This window comes from Corvus kubaryi, unplaced genomic scaffold, assembly GCF_017639235.1.
Source record: "Corvus kubaryi isolate FWS band 111438036 unplaced genomic scaffold, C.kubaryi_AGA036_p1.0 138, whole genome shotgun sequence".
NCBI classification, from domain to species: domain Eukaryota; kingdom Metazoa; phylum Chordata; class Aves; order Passeriformes; family Corvidae; genus Corvus; species Corvus kubaryi.
In genome coordinates, this window is record NW_024580672.1 from 23325335 (window position 1) to 23345743 (window position 20409).

The 20409-nt window shown below is 41.9% G+C and overlaps 1 protein-coding gene across 4 annotated transcripts in view; it reads left to right on the forward strand.

The window, feature by feature from the left end:
- INPP5A (inositol polyphosphate-5-phosphatase A) overlaps positions 1-20409 on the forward strand; it is a 146577-nt gene that overhangs the window by 61713 nt on the left and 64455 nt on the right. For all 4 annotated transcript variants that reach the window (XM_042019648.1, XM_042019649.1, XM_042019651.1 and 1 more), the window contains exons 6-8: positions 535-587; positions 4308-4427; positions 19669-19753. In XM_042019648.1, the coding sequence (XP_041875582.1) occupies positions 535-587; positions 4308-4427; positions 19669-19753 (258 nt within the window). The remainder of the gene's footprint in view (positions 1-534; positions 588-4307; positions 4428-19668; positions 19754-20409) is intronic.

The following is a 20409-nucleotide window of genomic DNA, read 5'->3' on the forward strand; positions in this document are numbered from 1 at the left end:
AGCTGAATTGTGCCTTTCTTGCCAATGGTGCAGCTATGATGAATGTAATCTTTTAGCATTATTTAAATTCTTAACTTTTATAGAAATATTGGGTGGCTTGGCTCAGCAAGAGAAATAGCTTTCTAGCAGATCTCATTCATTTTAATTTGATGTAAATCTCGGATGACATTTCAGGTAAAATTGCAAAGAAAACATTTGTGTATAGGCAATAAGAATTTGCTGGTTTAAGCTAAGCATAAATACAGTTGGAAAGCTTTCATATTTGGTTATCTTTTATCTATAAACAACTGCCAGGGCTCATACTAATTTTACACATAAGGTTGTAACTGCTGCAGGACCAAAAATACAACTAATTCCAGGACTTAAAAAACACAGTATCTGTTTTCAAGGTACCTCAGTTTGTGTTCAGTGCTTCTTGGTTATAATGAATGAGTATGAATGAGTTCTGCTTTATTTTGTTCTCTGTGTCAGTACATTTCACTTTTGCAGTAATCTTTGCCTAAGGTGACTGGTTCTTACTCATTTATTTTTCAGTGCAAGTGGTCCAGAAAAGGTTTCATTCGAACAAGATGGTGTATTACTGATTGGTAAGTTGCATCTTTTAAGTTGTTTCTGATTACATGTGTTTTATGTTTGTTTGTTAACAACTATTTCAAGAAGCTGTTTCCATGTGTAGATTGGTCTGTTCATAGAGCGGGTTGGTTCCAAACAGTTGCTTTATTATCTGTTGAACATAAAGTGCTCAGTAAATTGTAATGATGCATAACCAGAAGTGTTGTTAATGCTCACACTTAGCATTAGTGTGGGACCATTCATTCAGGGATTGTCAAACAGCTTGGTGCCTGTGAGCCAGGCCATGGGAGTCAGTCACAGCATGGAGCTGACACTTTCCCCCACTGCTGCTCCCATCAGTCCTGATGCTGCTGGGGCTTGGCAGCATCTCCCCTGGGTCAGGCACCATGGCCTGCCTATGTGCAGCCCTCACCTCCGGGGCTTCTGTGAAAAGAGCTTGTTCTCTAGGCACTCCTTCGGATTTCTCTAAGCCTACCTGGGAATCCGACCTTTGTTTTTTTTCCGTATAGCCATGGTTTTGGTCTTTACTGCTTACTTATGTTATAGTCACCTACATGTACAGGAACATTCAACACTTTTCCCTTCCTTGTGTGGTTGTTTCACATCTTAAAATTGGAAGCTTGATTTTGAAATCTCATGAATGTTTATATAGGCTGACTTTTGAGTACTGAACAGTGTTCTGGCTTTGTTGGCATTAAGCATGTTTATTTAATTAAGCAGCCTGTGAAAACAGAAAAGGTATCAGGTTTTCTCCTTTTATAGACTTCTGACCCAGAAATTGGGCAGGCAGTTGATAATGTAGGTTCATGTTAATTTTACAGATCCATATGCGTGGGGTGTGATTCCAGCAGTAGATAACTGCAGAAGTGGGTATTAATATCAGATGCTAATGTGGCCTTTGCTCTTGTATCATGACTTCTCTAGGTTCTGTCTCTTCTGTTCTCTGGGATTTCCTCTCTGCTGAAAAAATGACATTAATTTATTTTTAGGCCTTTCCAAGAAAAAAAATGTCCTTCAGAGACAGATTTAAATTTAATGTTTTCTTGCGGGGGGGTATTAAAAAAGGGTGTTCTTTGGGAGGATCAGTCTGTAGTGGATGTTTGGATGAGATGATACACCACGCTCATGTCTGTCAGGGGTGTGTTGGGCAGTGAGGATGAGGAACCTCACAGCTTCTCCTAGTCTGTAATGAGCTGAGCCATGGTGGTAGTTCTGTCTGGAATAATTTGCAATTATGATCCACATGATCTAACAAGGTCTCGGATGTTTCTAATGGGAAGCTGAAGGGGCGAGTTACTATGAACACTTTCTGAAGAATGAAAGTGAAATACTATGGAAAATACAGGGGCTTATAAAATACACCTAAGGAAGTCTGAGTGCATAATGTAACTCTTCAGGGTGTGATGAGTGTTTGCACCCAGTCTCTGTGCATGTGAACAAAGTTCTGCCCATTTTCAGAATCGTGAAAACCAATTTCATAAATCATGACTTTTGATTAATACATTTCTACATTCTAATAGGTCAATAAAAATAGAGCCCAGACACTTGTTATTACTACTTCTGGGAGAGTCCTTGAAGGGAACTATTCATTTTCCCTGCCTAGGAAAACATTGTTACAGAATGTACCTCGTGCCAAAAAACAGGGGGCCCCCTAAAAAACAGAAAAGTGACCTTAACAGACTTCAGAGAGCTATCCTTTTTCCTCCTCTGTGATTCAGTGGTCTGTCCCAATTGAGTTTCTCTGTGAATCCGGATTTTTCAAACCCATTATTCTTCATTAACTTACCTTTAGTGTGGACAAAGAACTAAAGAATCCTGGGGCACTAATGAGTTTTCACATTATGTAAAAATGAAAGAGAACTACATAACTACATGTACTTTTATTTTGCGGGGTTTTTTAGTATCTTGACTATGAGGTGAAGGTGTTTGTTTCTATTCCAGTAGTTCCCAGTGTTAGTGTTTTAACGGGTGCAAGATAGTGCACTGAATGCATTACAGTCTTAAATATAGTTTACATACATAGTTTATATTTGCTGGGAAGGATGGAGTAGAGAACTTGTAATACTTAGGTAGGGCACCAACTCTGAGAATGTTTGCAAGAAAATCAGTGGTCAGAATCAGAAACCAGAATAGTTTTGATATTTTTGAGGAAGTAGTATTGGGAGATGACAGTCAGGGAAGTGCAAAGCATTGCACTTTGAGAGGAGAATTTAAAAGCACCAATACTATTTTGGGAATAACTGACTCATTACCCCTGCTGTAGAAAAGGATCAAGGGAGAAGGAATTTAATATGGATCATTATTATCTTACTGAGATGTGTTAATAGATAGATCCTGTGAAGGACACGAAGGGGGAAGGCATGGTAATTATTTATGTGAGTGCTGCCAAGGCCTGTGATAGAGTGTTCTGTTTGGCTTTGAGTGCTGTGCTCTAGGTAAGCTGGAAAGAGGACAGGAGAGGCAGGAATGGTGGAAGTATTTTGGTAGGGGGTGAGAATCTTTGGCTGACCACAGCAGGGAAACTGGTTGCTGTCTGTTCACCCTGCAGAAGGGGCAGAATTCAGTCTAATTTGCAGGAGAATAGGTAATATGATGAAAATTTGAGTTTAAGGACAAGGAAGTTGCAGGTGGAAAGTCCTTCATCGGTAAGTTTTAAGAGCAAGCATGTTTTAGACACCTGGGGGTGAGTTACAGATACCTTTACACGTGAGGTGAGCTGGTGACGTGGGACCCTCCCTGTCCTACAGGGATTCTTTCTGTTCCTCCTTCAGACAGAAAGGACTGGTTTTCTCCAGCTGTCATGTTTTGTATTTACGTGATCATTATATCTTTATGAGAAGGTTAGTGGGACTGCTTCCCCATCAGTGTGGGTTCACTGGGCAGGATGTGCTGTTCCCTGGAGTCAGGTATCTTCACCAGGATCTCTGGTAGAGCCCTTTGTGCTGAGTGATCTGTGTGTCTGACCATGCTCTCACTGTTCTCACTGCCCTTATTGCTGTGTCCAGGTCCATTCCCAATTCTGCCATGGTCTGGAAAACCTCCCTGAGCATAGCTTGGGGTTTCTGCTTGATGTCTCTCTCGGCCAGAGCCTGTCCATGCACTTGCTGGCAGGCTGCAGGTAGGCTTAGGGGGCTTTTCTGGCCTAAACAAATCTGTGATTCTGTGGTCTCACAGGCATGGCACAAGAGAAGCAGCAGGTGTCCTCTTCCCATCTGGAAGTGGTGTGTGTATTGACTGCTGCTGTCTCGGCATTCTCCAGACAGGGACAGATGAGGAGTCACAGTGATATGATGTAGTCCTTAATGTCAGTAACACTCTCCTCTCAGTAGCTTCTCATGTTTATTGCAAAGCCACAGTTCTGCTCAGCACCTAGCTGCAGCTTTGTAATCCAGAAGTTGTTTACACATTCAATTTTGTTTTAAAAATATTTTAGTGAGAGGGTACTGCCTGATTTCTTGAATTGTAACTGATAAATAGCTTTTCATTTTCATGTTATGCATCCTTTAATCAAAAGACTTGATGGAGTCTTACCTATGGATGAGCTGTAATCTTGATGGCAGTCTCTGACAATTTTCTGACTATGATAGCTTAATCTGTTCAGTTCTTGTGAGTAAATATTAAGGTAACATAAGAGTGAATACAGTAAGTGCTGTGTTGAATGCTTTGCTGATGCAACAAATGGTTTTTTTTCTTTTATCCTGAATCATTTTATTTTTTTCCTTTTTTTGTCATAGTGCCTTTGACTTGGTAAACATTCATCTTTTCCATGATGCTTCCAATTTAATTGCTTGGGAAACAAGCCCATCGGTTTACTCAGGAATACGGCATAAGGCTCTTGGCTATGTACTTGATAGGTATGTATTAGCCTTTCCTGGCCTCTTTCAATCTCTGTGTTCATAAGCAGCATATGAAAGATGTTTCAAATGGCACACAGAAATGCAGAGGGTTTTATTCTGTCACTCTTTTATTCTGGTTACTGCTCGCCAGAGTTTTCTAGACAGTGCTGATTACAGATGACTTTATGACACTTATTCTTCAAAGCCAAATTACCAAATTACTGATCTCGGGGAACCACGCTGAAGTCACCAGAATTGCAGAGTAGAAACCATATTTATTTTCTTAATGTGTTAGGTAGATTAGCTTGTTTTTAGACTATGTGGACTCTAATAAAGCTGCCATTCAAGTGCGTCTTCTGTTACAGAATAACAGAATAATTCCAGTTGGAAGTGGCCTGTGGAAGTCCCTTATTTATCCCCCTGGTCTGAGCAGGGCTGGTTTCAACAGCTTGTCCAGCTGAGCTTTGAGCAGCTCCAACATGGTGGTTTGTAGCTCCTCTGGGCCACCCATTGCTGTGTTTGACTATCCTCACTGTGAAACTTTCTGTCCCTATTACGCAGCCAGAGTTTTCTTCAAAGTGGGTTTGTGTCCATCGCCCAGATCTTTTGGCATGCATTGCTGACCAAAGTCTGGTTTTTCCTTTCTCTAACTACCAAATAGGTAAAGCCAGCAACAGAGTCCTCTTGTAGACAACTTTTCTGCAACCTGAACAAACACAGGTCTTTCAGCCTCTCCCTGTGGGCCCCTCCACACGGAGCTGGTGGTGCTGTAATCTCCACTCCAGCTGGGTGCAGCAGGCAATTCATTTTGGCAGCAGCACAGCATTTGTGTATAGTCACCACTGGTATTAACAGCCATGTGGGTTCTAATGGTATTACAGAGCTGGTTCATCTGTTGAGTGGTACAATACAGAGGAGTCCCAAAAATACCCAGAAATTTACAGCTGCCCTAATTATGAAGTCAGGAGAAAGACAGCTTTCTCTTGAGTAAGAAAAGAATGTTTCTGCATGGGCATTGGTGTGTTGGCAGAGTGAACAGGTATTTCTCTTAGGAGGTGCCAGTCGGCTTCATGTTTGCCTGAGAAACAGAACTTCAATGTGTCTCTTCAGAACAGCCATTGCACACGCTGCAATCCATGGCATAATGGGGCGCTTAACACAAACTGCTGAGCCTGGAAGGAATATAGAACCAGAGCACTTTATGTGCTGTTTTCCTGCTCTGAGCCCTGCTGTCCAGCAGCCCATGGCCGTGTGCCAGGGTGCTGTGTTCAGAAGACTCTTTAACAAGACCCCCGATGACCATGGGACCACTGCTGCTGTTCCCTGGAGCGAGGGCTGGGCGAGGGGCACCTGGCCGGCATCACCTCTGTCCTTCCCCAGAGCGAGGAATGGGGTCCCAGCCCAACCAGGGGTGGTGAGTCCCATCCTGCTGCCCCACACAGCCTTTTGGCTGAGGCCACATCACTGGCAAGCGCCAATCCCTTGCTGGCTGAGGAGAGGGGAGCACGTGCCTGGCTTCATGGGGAACCACTGCCCACAACGGTCTGCTGCGCCTCTGCTGCCTGGCATCTGCTCGCAGCCTCCCTGTGCATGGCAGAGGCGTAAGGGATCCCCATCCACAAGCAGCTGTCAGCTCTTCTGGCTCTCTCTGGCAGCAGCCTGGAAGTTACACACACTCCTGAACAAAGCAGTTCATGCGTTGGAAAATACCTCATTGCCATTTTTCCCTATGTAGCTTTTCACTGGAAAAGGTTCTGAACTGTTTTAGTGGAGTGTAAATGCCTTTCCATTCATGTTCTCTCTCAAGTTGCCTTCCTCTCTGTGGGTTTTCTGTCCTGTAAGAGCAGGTAGGTGGGATAGTAGAGACTGCCTTTCCCCCAGCAGGGGGCTGAGCGGGAATTTCTCCAAACAGGAATTTACCATCACCTTTGGGATGATCCAAGGGTGAACAGGAAAAAGCCAGTATGCCTTTCTCCTGTATCACTTGCAAAACCTGCTGAAACCATTCAAAAATGCTGGAGGCACCTGGAAGGTTTGCATAGGTAGCATATATACAAATATATAAAAGATCCCTGATTTACAGAACAGGGACACAGGAAGATCAGGATCTGCTCTCAGCACAGTCTGAGTGCATATTCTTGAGTTCTGTTGTCTAGAGCAGTATGGGATTTTTATTTCATTTTTTTTGGCTTCATTGGTCTCCTCTCCTTTTTTAATGCTTTGCATGAGGAAAACCTGTGCAAACCTTTTGCATTATTTATTGCACACTTGTTTGCAGCATACAGTGTGCTTCATTAGCTAATTTTGACTTTGGACCTCCCACGATGCCCTGGCGAGGGTTAGGTAATAACACTGTAGTATTAGTGTCAGCTGTGGGTCAGGGATGTCACGATGGTATATCATTAAAATGTGACACTGCCAAAAACTGCCCCAACTCCCCTGTCCTTAGAAAATGAGCCCTTCGATTTTGGGTTGCACAGTGCCACAGCAAGCTCGCCGTGGATGAATTGTTCATTTTGAGGGAGCAGCCAGCCGCAGATCCGGACCTCCACAGTGCAGTGATGGGCTGGCGGGCACAAAGGGGGAGTTCTGTAGCGCAGTGAATAATGGGAAGCCCCTTTCATCGGCAGGACTAACCTTTTGGCAGCCACCAGCACACTCTATTCTGATCTGCTGATTGGGGAGGACAATACACTGAAGCTTACTTTGAATGAATGCTGCCACCAACAGTGTCCCCATTCAGGGGCTTTGGGAACCATCTTTGGCCATTGTCCCCCAGCACTCCCCTCAGACAGCAGGAAAAGGGAAAGTGAGAGAAGCTATAGGGGGAAAAGTACTTCTTTTCTTGGCTTTAATCTCTCTTTAAAGCTTCATAGATACACATTTCCAGCTGAGCTACTGGAACTATGCAGTGTCAGATAAATACAGAAGAGAGAGGTTTCAAGCTGAGCTTTCAAATCCCCTTATCTGCATGAACTAATAATGCAGATTTAGTGCTGTTAAAAACAGAGACTGATAAGTCTTTTCCTTTAAAGCCTTTAAACTGCTAAAGAGCATTTAACAGCAATGCAGTTCAAACCCAATGAACAATGCTGAGAAGGAAAACAGTTTAATGAGCTAAACCTTCACTGAATGAAACAGAAACACCTTCTCACAGTTGATTTAGGTCACTGTGGGAGTCAGTGAAAGCTCAGTTGTGTTCACGCTGCATCTTCATAAACATGAGTTATGTACAGCCTTTCATCTGGGCAACAGCTACCACAGCAGTTTGGGATGCAAACCAGAAGAGGGTTTGCAAATAAAGCTCAGATGGATGAATTTAACTGTTCAGATTGACAGGGAACTTGATATCTCCAAAATTATTTTAGCCACAAAGTTTTAAAGCTTAACAAAAAAGCTGTGCAACATCACAGCAGTGCTGAGCGGGGGGAGGTTGAGGGAAAACCAAGGAAAGAGCATTGGGCAAATGATATAAAGTTGTGCTAAAATTCTTCTCCTGGGGAATTCTGTTAGTAATCCTAATAGTGTGTTTGGGGAGTAGAAAGGTTTGTTCTTTTAGCTTTAATGAAGGTTGAGCTTTAATAAAGTTACATCTGAAGTGATTCAGCTTTAATAGCATTAAAACTAATTAAATAGAAAGAAGACCACTTTTAAAGGCAGCTCACTGGTATGTGCTGAGCCAGATTGCATTTAATATTTGCTATTTAGCAAGGGAGAAGATGTGGTGTCAGATTGTTGCTTTATGGACCAAGAGGATTGGAATCACACTTGTTAAACAAATATTTGCTTGTATCTTTACAAATACATACACAGCATATATATAGAAAATTGAGGTGTGTAATGAGTCTCTGTCAGCACCAATGTAAACCCAAACCGAGCCCCCAGAAGTCAGTTACGTTGTTCCAGGTAGACACAGTACAGTAAAACTGAATTTGCTTTAAAATGAGATAAGAACATCTGCTTTATATTTTGTGGGGGAAAAAAATTCTTCAAGGCCCATTTTGGATAATTTCCATGTACAGTTAGCCCTATTGGCATAATGCTTGTTTTTTTGTATTTTCTGAAGTTGGAGGGTGTAATCTATAGGTGAGAGTGAGACAAAAAATAGTTTACATTTTGGTTTAATCTTTCATGCATCTATTGTAACTAATGCTTGTGCATATGTCATATTAATTAACCATATTGGCATATTAGTCATGTCCTATAGCCACTTGATGGGGAGGAGTGTATGAATGCAATAGCCAGGCTGGGGAATGAGGAAAAAGCTGCAGGATGGGGCCCTTCAAAAGAAGGAGAGTTTGGGAAGGACAGGACGTGAGGTGTTAGCCTGATCCCTGGCTCTTGGCGTGCCAGCCATCTAAACTTCCTGAAATTACCTCAAGCATTGAGATCCATAAAATGAATGTGGTTTTTTTTTAAGGAAAGTGACAGTGCTCTTCTGTTTTCCTATTGAAATGTTCCCTGGCCTAGTTCAACAGAAACATTTTTACATTACAACTGTGAAATCTTGGCATAAAGCTCCCCTTTGTGCCCTTCATTATTTTCTCACAAATATAGTCCATTGTCACATAGCTGAAGTTAATTTGATCAACATTGGGACATTTAACTTTTATGTCCGGTCAAAGGAGCTGTTTCATGCTCATTTTGAGTATTCAAAAGAAATGATTGCCAGAAAAATAATGTTACTATTAACAATTCAGAGCAATTAGTTTCCCAGGGAGAGGCAATGTGATGCACCGGCTCCACACAACTATTCTTTGTCATTTTATGGATGCTCATCAGTCAACTGTCACCTCTTCTCAAAGACCCCTCCAATCTAAATGTTTCTCTTAGGGCTTTTCCCAGAACTAGCAGCTGAATGAGCAAAAGAAAAGCCACTTAGTTTCTAGGCAAAGGAAAACTTTGCTCTAAAGATCTGGGTCATTTGGGAAGATCCTCAAAGCAGCTCACTTTAGGCGGGCTTGGGATTTTTTTGTTTTGGTTTGGTTTTGTTTTTTCTTTATTTGTTTTTTGCCACAGTGATTTTAACATGAACCTTCAAATGAGTAGTGAAATTTCTGTGTATTTAGATAGAAAGCACTCCCAGGGCAAATAAACCTTCCAGCCAAATGTCTTCTAACAAAGGTTTAAACCCCTGGATCACATTCAAATCAACAGCTTTTCATTAAACACCCGAGGCTCAGGTCATTAATATTCAGTCATTCTCCCCCTTAAAGGAAGGTTAAGTGCTCTCAAAATTAGTGTGTTTGGATAATATGCTCTTTAAAGAGTAAATCCAGCAAAATTGTCTTGTTACTTTCAGCCTGTCAAATAAAGCCAAAGTCACTTTTCCTTGCTCCTTGTTTTTCTGCTGGCTTGAGCTTTGGCATCTTTGATGCAGTTGTCAAAAATTGAACTCGTGTGTCCTTCCTGTTGGCACAGACACATTGTGAATTTTATTTAGGTTACATTTTTAGCAAGAAAGTATTTTTGTGCTGGTATGCATTGTAAGGGAAAGCATACAGTAGTATAATTTTAAGGACACAATAAATGTAGTTCCGTATCAGGTGAATGATAATTTTTGGTCATCCTAGTCAGTAATTTTGCCCTTACTCTGTTATTTTCTTTTTTTTTCTTCTTTTCCTTTTGACATTAAAACCCAAACAGGTTGTAATAAATTTTCCGTATTCATTATTCAAATGGTAAATATCTGGTTTTTTCTCCTATGATAAATCTGTGTGGACAGTAGCAAGTTTGGAAACAAAGATCTGAAATCCAAAATCCAGAACTTTTGATACTTGCAGGTATCACAGAGAAAGGTGTCACTTAAAGAAAAAATAGAGTAGATGCACTAAGCCGGTTTTTGCTGTATCTGGCCAGTGGGAATAGAATTGTGGCTGTTTCAGAAGAAATGCTGCAGGTAAAGCTCTGAGGATTCCTGGGGGGGTTTTAGCCAATTCTTTGCCCACACAGTCCCTGTCTGGCAGTGTGGATGTGGATCATGACAGTCTTGTGGCACTCAGAGCCTCCACTTCATCTTCACTAAGGGCTTTACTCCTTTTTGCCTGTTTTCCATTAACAGGATCTCCTGGAGCTGCCCTGTTGGCCACTGTGTCTTTCTAGTAGAATGTAAGTTCTGTAAGCACAGGCAAGGTTGGGTTTGCTGCAACAGTCCCACTCCCAGGAGAGCATGCGTAGTTAAACATGTGATGCAAGAAAAGAGAATGCCTCTTAAAAAAGAAATTACTGCAAATAACTTGTTGCCTGCTTGATTTTGCTCAGAAAGTGGCTTTACATGAGAATGTGCAGAGTGCATCACGTTCTCATTGAGTTATATTTCTCTCTTTACTGTAATTTATTCCTTAGAGAGCCTGGAGCTGGATGAAGATAACTCATTAGTGTCCAGCTAAAGGTGACACTGACATCAGCATCCATTGTGGTCTGTGTCTTTTCAAATCTCCTATCCTATAGCCATATCTTCTAGGATGGCTATGATTCAATTAAGAAGAATCTATATGGGCTGTTGATCCAATTCTTATTCATTTGCAGAGAAATGAAAATAAATTGCTATTGTGATTTTATTTACAATGCTGGCTGTGAGCTGATAGTTATAAAATGGAGAATGGTTTAAAGAGCCCCATTCTGCTCCCAGTGGAGCCTACAGGCACCAGGCCAGTAACCACCTTGGAGATTTTGACTCCCATAAGATGGGAGCACTGTGGAAGGAGGTTGTGGGCTCTGCATCCTGTGTTCCATGTCCTGGAAAGACAGATCATCCCTGACAGGGAAATACTCAGATGTGAGGGACGGTGCTTCCAGCCACTGGTCTGCCTGTGCAAGAGCTGGAGCGGTTGTAGCTGGCGGGGCAGACATTGTTCATGGCTGGATAGGTCAGTCCATGTGGCTGCCTCACCTGTTGTGGAGCTTCTTTATCTTCATTCCGTTAGTGTTGGGTTTCAGATGCAACCAAGATGAGTCCGTTTCTCACTCCAACAAGGAAATGGGTCCTGCTGCTTTTATATCCACTAGAATTTTCATTGTTCAAACCTAATGTTGACAGCTCTTAACTTTTTTGATCACCGTGCTCTTTGGAATTCTCTTTAGCACTTCAAACGTGTCTGTCCTCACCCCTCGTTTGTTCTCTCTCTTAGCTCAGTGCTCCACTATAGTGTGATTTTCAAAGGGATAATGTAGAATTGGTTGCTCTTGAGCTTTTCTCAGCATCAAGCATTGTTTAGTCCTTTTGTTAGTGAATTCTCTCTGGGTCTGAGCCATTTGCATTGCCCTTTTCTAGAAACATTTGGGTTTATTTTTAATTCACAGTCCTCTTGAGCCCAGCTGTTACCCAGGCCCGGATGGTGGGAGTCTGCAGGTCTCCATCACTGGCAGCTCTCTGGATGACATGGCTTGTGTCCTGTCACCATCTGCTGCCCATGCAGCCATCACAGGAGATGGAGCTGGAAAAGATGCTTGTTGTAGGTCTGGGAAGACCCAAATCTGGCAAAATTCCTCAACCATCGCACTGCCCTTTCTATCAATGAGCTGTTTAGGACAAACAGTGTCTTCAGTCTGAGTTTCTCTAGATGCATAACAAAAATACTTACCTCAACCTTAACAATTAATGGATCAGTATCCTGTTGCCATATATCCTGGTTATTTCTGTCTCACTATTTGCACTTTTGACACTAAGTGACCACAGGATTTTGGCTTAGGTCCCCACATCTGAGCCCCACAGAACAAAAAGCAGGAGTTGGGATGTCTTTGGCCTCATGCAGAGAAAGGTAGGGCAGTTACCTGCTGTCTGCTGAGCTCCAAGTGTCACCAACACTGAAGAGCTCAGAAATTATGTGGAAGGATGTTAATATTCCATGATAAAGCAAAGATTCAAAAAGACATATGGTTTCTCTGGTTTCTTCTTGTAGTCTTCTCTTGTATCAGCTGAAGAGCATGAAAATTTCTTTGTATGCTAACACCGGAGCTGTAGTGCTGTGTTGTCCTGTAGCAGAATTGACAAGTCCTTACATCATTATCCAGGGCTGCTATTTCATTAGGCGAATGTCAGTGTCAGGTAAGATCATGGGTTTGTCAATATAATGAAAATACCAGTCAAGTGAGGAAAAAGTCACAATTTTCCAGCTCTAAAAATTGATTTTTATTGCTCTTCTTGTAATCCTTTCTTTGGATTAAGTATTTATTATTGATGTGGTCTTTCTTTTAATCTTAATAGCTGCTGACATTGTAATTAATTTAAAAATACAACATTTTTGCCCAAATGGCACTATATTGAAATTAAAAGTGAACATCACATATTAGTTAAACAGCCCTGGCAAATGTTTTGAGTGCTAAGATGATTGCCTAAGCTTCTTGACAATTCCCTTCATCTTGCTGTATGGTGCTTGACCTTTTGAGATATTTTGGTGTTATTAATAGGTTTTAGCTATTATATCAGAAAGAACAAGGCACAGAAATATCATAAACTTTATCTTTTTAATGACGGCACTACACCATCTTGGGCATGCCAATGAAGGCACTTCCATTATGGCTTTTGAGGCACACTTAAACTATCAGTCACCAGGTAATGTGTACTCAGAATTGATGAGGATTTTTCTGGAATTTGAAAATTTGGTATTTGAAATTGCAAAAGGGTGCGAGCTGCAGAAGGGAGGTGATACACAGGAGAGGACAGGGTTCTGTTTCAAAGCTGTCTCTGAAACCTCTGCTGGAGAGAACCAGTTCTCAAGGTGGAGGTGTTTGAGCTGATCTCTGAGTAAAACTTAAAAAAGAAAAAGCAGTGCAGATAGGAACAGCAGAAATCCAACCGGCCACACAGCAATCCTGTGTCTGCGTTGGTGTAAGCCAAAACCTAGTATTTACATTCTCTTGATCTTCAGTTCCCTGATGTGGCTGTAGCGGGAGACAGGTTTCAATGTTGTCGTTCCTTAACTTTCCACCAGAAGTCACTGCAGGAGCTGTTACTACCTCTGGCATTATAGATCCGTGGAAAAGGTGTGTATAACCTTGTTATCCATAGGTCACCTGCCACCTCCCAACCAGCTCTTGGCTTCTGCCAACAGGATGGCCAAGTCACTTTTCCAAACATTCCCCATTGGGGTGAGATCCTGACTGGACAAGAAAGGTGAGTTGATCATGCCTTTGGTGCAGTGACTCCTGCCATGGACAAGGTCCGGGCTCCTGTACCGCGCGCAGCGAGTGCCCCACGTGTTCCCTGAACGCTTCACCCAATGTGAGAGAGGGTTTTCACAGCCCCTGTGGGGGCAGAGCCCAGTGCTGCTTTTGCTGTCTCAACTCCAAACAGAAGCTGTGGTTCCAAGCTTTGCACAGGTCAGCAGTAAACAAGGTGAGCAGTTTGTTATGAGAAATGATGATCGTACCAGGAATAAACTGATCCTCTCGTCTTGGTGTGTCAGCTGTGATCCTCATATTCCTTCACTTCAGAGAGGACATTTTATACAGGCAGTCACGTGTTAAGGTCCCTTGATTCTATGTCCTTTGTAAAAGCTTTTGTGTCTGTAACTCCCATGTGCAGATAATGCACAAAAATAAATAGATTGTGGAGAGATAGTATCTTACCCCAGTAGTTGTACAAGAAAGATGGAAGGGCTCATATTAGCTGGTATTTATCAGCTAATTATAAAAATTTCCTCACTGAATAAAATATGGCTTGACCTTTAGATTGTTTCTTCCCAAGAAATGTGACAGTGTCCCTCCTTCTCCCCCATTCAGCCTGCTTGGCAGAGCTGCACGGTTTTTGTTTTGTTTTGTTATGTTATTGTTGTGTTTAAAAAAAACCAAAACCCTCAAACCCTTCTTTTGAGTGCTGTCAAGTTAGGATGAATTGGCCAGGGAGGCATGTTTATAGACTGTGTGAAGAACTTTGTCTTTGTGTGGGAATGCTGGTGACACTGGTATGGCTTGCCTGAATGAACTGCGATGACGCGGCTAATAAGGTGTCCTGCTGAGCGTCGCTGCAGCCTTTCTCAGACCTCCCACCTAATGCCATTCAGCTCCAGCTCAGTGTAGCTAATTTTTCCCATTCCCTCAATTCTTTAGGCCTCCTTACAAACAGAAAAGTCAACTTTCACACCGAGGAGAAGATAAGTGCTTTAGGAAATAATCATGTAAACAGAATGTTACCTTCTGACCTGATGCTGATACCTTGGTCTGGGACAAAACCCAGCTGGCTATTGCATTCGACATGGCTATTAAAGGAATAATGCTGCTGATCCTCCTTACAAAGTGCCCTGAGAAATGGTTTAGCCAAATCACAGTGCCTCTTGTCACACTGAATCATGTTCAGCTGCTCTCTTCCATGACCAAATTGTTGATATTTAACTGCTTTCTTGTCTTCTCCATTCTGTGGAGGGGGGACAGTATAGGAGGGGGGAAAGTGTGAAAGCAAGGGGAAGTTGGTCCTATAATTTTCTGGCTGAATTTCGGTGCTTTGAAGTGTGTATACAGTGCCCATACAGCATTTATAGAAGAGGGGCATTTCATCAATTAACTTTACTTGTAGCTACTATAATGAGTACTTTAAAATAAATTGCAAAAGGATTTCAGTGGTTCCAATAACACAGAATTGTTCACTTTAGGACTGCACTGAACGCTGTTGCGTGTAGCAACTGAAATTAATAAGTAGGCCCAGATTTCCAGTAGGATTGAGAAGAGGAACCTCTGCCTCTTCCTTCTTTTAGTCTTGGTAGGGATCTGACATTTCCTAAGTGACTTTGGGAAAACTTCGCCTTCACAGTCCAGGTAGCTGACACTGCCACCCAAGCTGAGAGGTCTGTCCTTAGGGCAGAGGAATTTGGGGTGCCCAGGCTCCCAGAGCAGACCCTGAGCACAGGCTTCTGCCGTGGCGTTTGTGTGACCTCTCCCTCAATCGCCTGTGCTCGGTCCGGCCCCGCTGCCGTCCCAGCCAGGCTGGTCAGCCCAAGCTGAAGCTGCACAGCTCGGGGAGGTCAGAGGTTCCTCATAATTCACCTGATGCTCCCAGAATAACAGATGGTTTTGTCACAGGACAGCGTGTCAGGGTCTGCCATGCCAAAAGCTCTGCTGAGGGAACGAGGTTTGCTTGAAGCCTGACTGAGACAGCAGAGCAAGGATGTCTCCATTGCAGCACAGGAGCTTCTTTCTGGGCCTGTAAAGCTCTTGCTGATTCCCAGAGTGAGCCAAATTGCAGCTGTTAGACCAAAATAAGAATTATATGTATTTATTTTGCAGCAAAGAAATTGCAGCAGTAATTTAGTGTTAATTTGCAGTGACAGTCAAGTTTACTCCTTAAAAAAGGTACAAATCATGGATTTAAAACATTTGTCAAAACATTTCAGCATAGAGCTAACTTGGACTGTAAACTGTACTTGAAAGTAACAATTGCCTGAATGTTTCCTTCTTTTACTGCCCTGTCATGGCTAAAAACCTGTTCGGCTCTTTCATTCAACTTGTCTGCCACTTCTCAAAATACAGCAAGATGTGAAGACAAACACTAATCCATCCAGTGCAGAAGACTTTCAGTGTAGTGTCATCAATTAAAAATGTAGAATTAGTTTTAAACTATTATTAAAATATATTAAAATAATTAAGGTAATGTGTTCCAGGTGTGAAGAGTCTGTTATCAAGGACTCCTTGTGCAATTACATATTCTGTGTTTTTGGAACTGGTAGAGGAGAAATCATCTGTGGTGTTTATAGTTGTGTGCTCTAAAGTTTACCAGGGACATCAGTAAGCCCAGGTGGGAGCATGCTTTTTTCCTAGTGCAGCTGATTTGCCAATTTGTTATATTGATTTCCAAAAACGTGCAGAAGATCTTTCTTTGGTATGTTTTAAATGTGAGCAAACTCTTTTCCCATAAGCGATTCCTTCTGGAGCAAGAGCAAAGGATGAGAAGGGTGAATGTGTTCTTCCACCCTTTTCAAAATGAAGACCTCTTTCTGGAAAGGAAGGGCTGGCTGTCATCTGTTGGAAGAGTTTTCTGTTTCATTTACATTGAAGTTTTGGATCCACTCTGAACCCCTGTCCCCTCCTGATGGCCCTGCCACAGGTCACAACAAGCAGCATGGCCAGCGAAGGCATTGATGATTTGTTGTGTGTGCTGGCATGTGGAAATGTGGAAGGGAAATACCTGTGCCTTGTGTACAGTCATGAAATTTTTAACTGAGTCACCTGTTTTGTCATAAGCTATCTAAAATTGTACAGGAATAGAGCCTTCAAGTCTGCTGAAACCCCTTGGGATGAGCTGGTAAAAGGTGTTAAAGGAAATCGCACTGGGTCCTCCCACTAAAACCATAGGATATATGCTGGTGACATGGGTTGGCTGCATTCTTTTTATATGGCTCAGATTTATCACTTCATTGAGTGATTCATGGCAGCATTTTTAAAGGAGTATTTGATTCGTGGTTAAAGGAAGGATATTTTTTAGAAACAAAAAGCAAAGGAGAATGACATAGATTTGGAAGCCTTCCTAGTTTTTCTGCAAGCACTCATTCATTTTTCAAAAAAATTGTCTTCTGAATTCTCAGTTGCCTCTACACATGTTGAACTGTACATATTTGTGGTTTAGAACATGGAAACACAAGAAATGGAGGACTTTTGTTTAGCTCTCACCCCAGTCCTAACACTTTTCCCTGTGTCCCTGGCCAGACTGGCTGTGTTTGCAGTGCCCCATTTCTGTCCCAGTCCCCTCAGTGACAGGCAGCTTTTCTGCATGTTCCCAGGGGAGGGGATATTGCTGTACTCTTCTTTATTGCCATCTCCTTTGCGGACTTGTGGTCTGACTCTGAAAGCACAGTCGGGAAAACTAGTTCTCGTGCCATTGATTCAGGGCAGTTTTAGGCACCAGAAAGTGTTTCAGCACAGAGCTATCAGAGTTCCAAACTGCAGAAAGAGGTCTAAGATTTGGGATCTCTTGAACTAATAGTAAGTTCCACTTACTAATAGTAAATAATGGCAAGGACAGTAGCTTACATACATGTATTAAGTTGAGTCACTTAACAGAAATTTCATTGTTAGGTACCCCACATCACTTAGTAAGTACATAAATGTGTGCGTCCTTTGCTGTGCCACTGTTGGGAATTTTCCTGTACACCTGAATTAATTTCACCACCTGTGAAAAGAGATGTGTCAGAAGCCACTTGGAGCATCATTCTGAAGAAGTAACATTTGGATTCTTACTTTAGTCTGTCATGAGACACTCTTTCTAAAATGTCCAACAAGACAAGCTACAGGGGGAGAAACTGGACAAAATTATAAATTGTAGAGCTGGCATTGATTTGTATGCAAATCATGCTTAAATCAGGTAATGTGCAGGACTATGAAATGACTGAGTTTTAATTAATTGATCAGAAGCAGACTAATCAGCTGGTTTGTTCATCAGTTTGGAGACATTTTTACAGACTATTTTTGGAATAGTCTGTTTATTTGGAAAATCTGTCTTTGCATAATAGAATCACAGGCATGGTTCTCATAGTCGCAGTTTGTTTCAAGAGGCCTTCAGTGGACCTTGATGTCGTTCCTGCAATATGTCATTCCTGTGTCAGCAGTAAATGGCAACGAGCAGAGCCAAAGCTGATACATGAATCGGGACAGTTGGCAAAGCAAAATCAGTTGTTCTGATGTGCAAGTTGTGGATCCGAATTTGCAATGATGGTGTTAGCAAATGTGGCAATGTAAATGGTTTAACTTTTAAGTTCTCATTTTCCTTCAATTTTCCACGAGGGCACTAATCAAATTAATATTTTGTGCAGGTCAGGAGTGACAGGTTTTTCTCAGGGCTCGCTGGGAGCTGACAGTGGGCAGTATTTATTAACAGTGCCAGCAGTAATCTGTCAGCTAAATGGAGGATTGGAGATATTCATAGTGGAAATGGATAAGTCTTTGCAAGACATTTTCTTCAAATGATCAGTGTCTTAGGCCCAATGCACATAATTTCTTCCATAGAATAATATTCCTTACGTAATAGATTACTGTTGACGAAAACTGTGAGATGTTTTCAGAGGAGGAGCAGTATCTCATTACAGATCCAGTATTACATCTTTCCTTACAGCTTTGAGAATAAATGGATGTAATGCATTAGAACTTGTAAAGCCATCTGAAACAAGTGCCTCCTCATGGAGCAGTAGTGGCTCCTGATTGCTGGATAATGCTCTACCTGTCTGTGTGGGCCCTGCCCCAGGTTCACCTGGAGTTTCTGACAGTGTAATGCTTACATGTTTATGTATTCCCAGAATGTTCACAGCGTATTGCCTGTGTTTGTTCCTTAGTTCTCACATCTTGCACACCCAGGGGGGTTCTGTGCATTTAGTGTGCATAAATTCTTCGTGGCTGTGGCACTCAAGTTTTGGATGTTTCATACCTTCCTCAGCCACCAATAGATGAATTATATTGATTCCTGGTTTGAAAATAAGCATGACTTGGTGCATTTCTAAATGCCAAGATCTCTAGAAGCTGCAAAACTGCATATTGTTGAGAGTACCTCACAAATGTTATTAATAATAGATTGTCTAATAATATAATGACAGTTTTTAATAACACAGGATTTGAAAGATGGATAGTAATGCCATATCTCCCTGGGCAGGACGGAGCAAAGGCTTGAGGAAAAAGTCAATCTTCACTCCACGGCTGGAGCAATTACTTGTTAGGTGTTAGCTACAGCCTCATCAAAAATCTGCCATGAACAACACAGAGAGCTGTCTTGAGAGAACTGTAGCCAGTCTGGGAACCTCAGGGATGCTCAGTCTGTCAGATGGGATGGTTGATGTCTAGCCCTACCATGTCACTTCTCATGTGGTTCTCAAAGTAGCCAAAAACACTGGTAACATTACTTTTATATCAGTAAACTCAAACATATTCTGAACTCACCGCTAATTCAGCATTCCTAATTCTTACCTGCCCAGCCCAAAGCCATGTCCTTAAACTTGCCAAGGTGTGAAGGACCTCCATGATACCCTCAAGATTTCTGTGGTCCCCAAATGCCACTTCTGCAAGATTTGTATGAACTGCTGCAAATATGCTTTCCCCCAGCTTGCTCTGTCACCCAGGAAGAGGAAATCAGATGCACTCTTGTACAGGGGCTGGAGATAGAATTGCCTAAGCAAAGAAAATCAACTGAAAAATACGGTTAATATATTGGTCCAGTATAAACTGGTAGTTTTGATGGTTCCAGTAATTATTTCTGAGACTGTGCTTAAGGATAATGTGTGTGTTTGTACATTGTTGTATGTATGTAAAGCCGAATGACAGGTTTGTTGTTTTCATTTTTTTCCAGAATTATAGATCAGCGGTTTGAGAAAGTTTCATATTTTGTCTTTGGAGATTTCAACTTTAGACTGGATGCCAAAGCAGTAGTAGAGGTAGGACTTCTCTTTTTCTTCTGTTGTAGACTCTACCAGGTTTGATTCCTCAATTTTTTTCCCTGTAGAAAAGCTAAAAGTGACTTAACAAAGTAATGTTAATATTCATCAGACTTAGCCAAGACTACTTTTAACAGGAACATCCAACAAGTAACTAACATTGTGTGGTTGTGACTTTTGCCATCTCCTTATAGCTCACAGTGAATCAGAATAATTTCCTGCAAGCAGAGGAAGTACTGCATTACCTTCCTACTCTGAGGAAAAAACAAGAGGCATTTCCTAAATGTCTGTGATAGAATTCCACACTTTAAAAGTACAGGCAGTCATCAGTACAGACCTTTGTCCCAGTAGCATCTTGATGTGGAAGGGTGACTGGGAGATTTGTATAAAGCCAAAAGAATGTACTAAACCTTTTTGATTATGAGTTAACTTTGACTTGAATGCTGAAGCTCCAGGTAACATGGTTTCGGAAATAATACCCAGGTTGAAAACCAGTTTAATCTTACGGTTTTCCCACTTTAATTCTCTGAGGTACTGCAATGGTTTTTTGGTATTCTTGAGGGTCAGCATGTATCTTTTGAGCCAAAAGTTTTAATTTTGTAAATGAAGCTGTGGGAAATGTCCTGTGTGCCAAAGGCTGGCTTTCCCCCATTCAG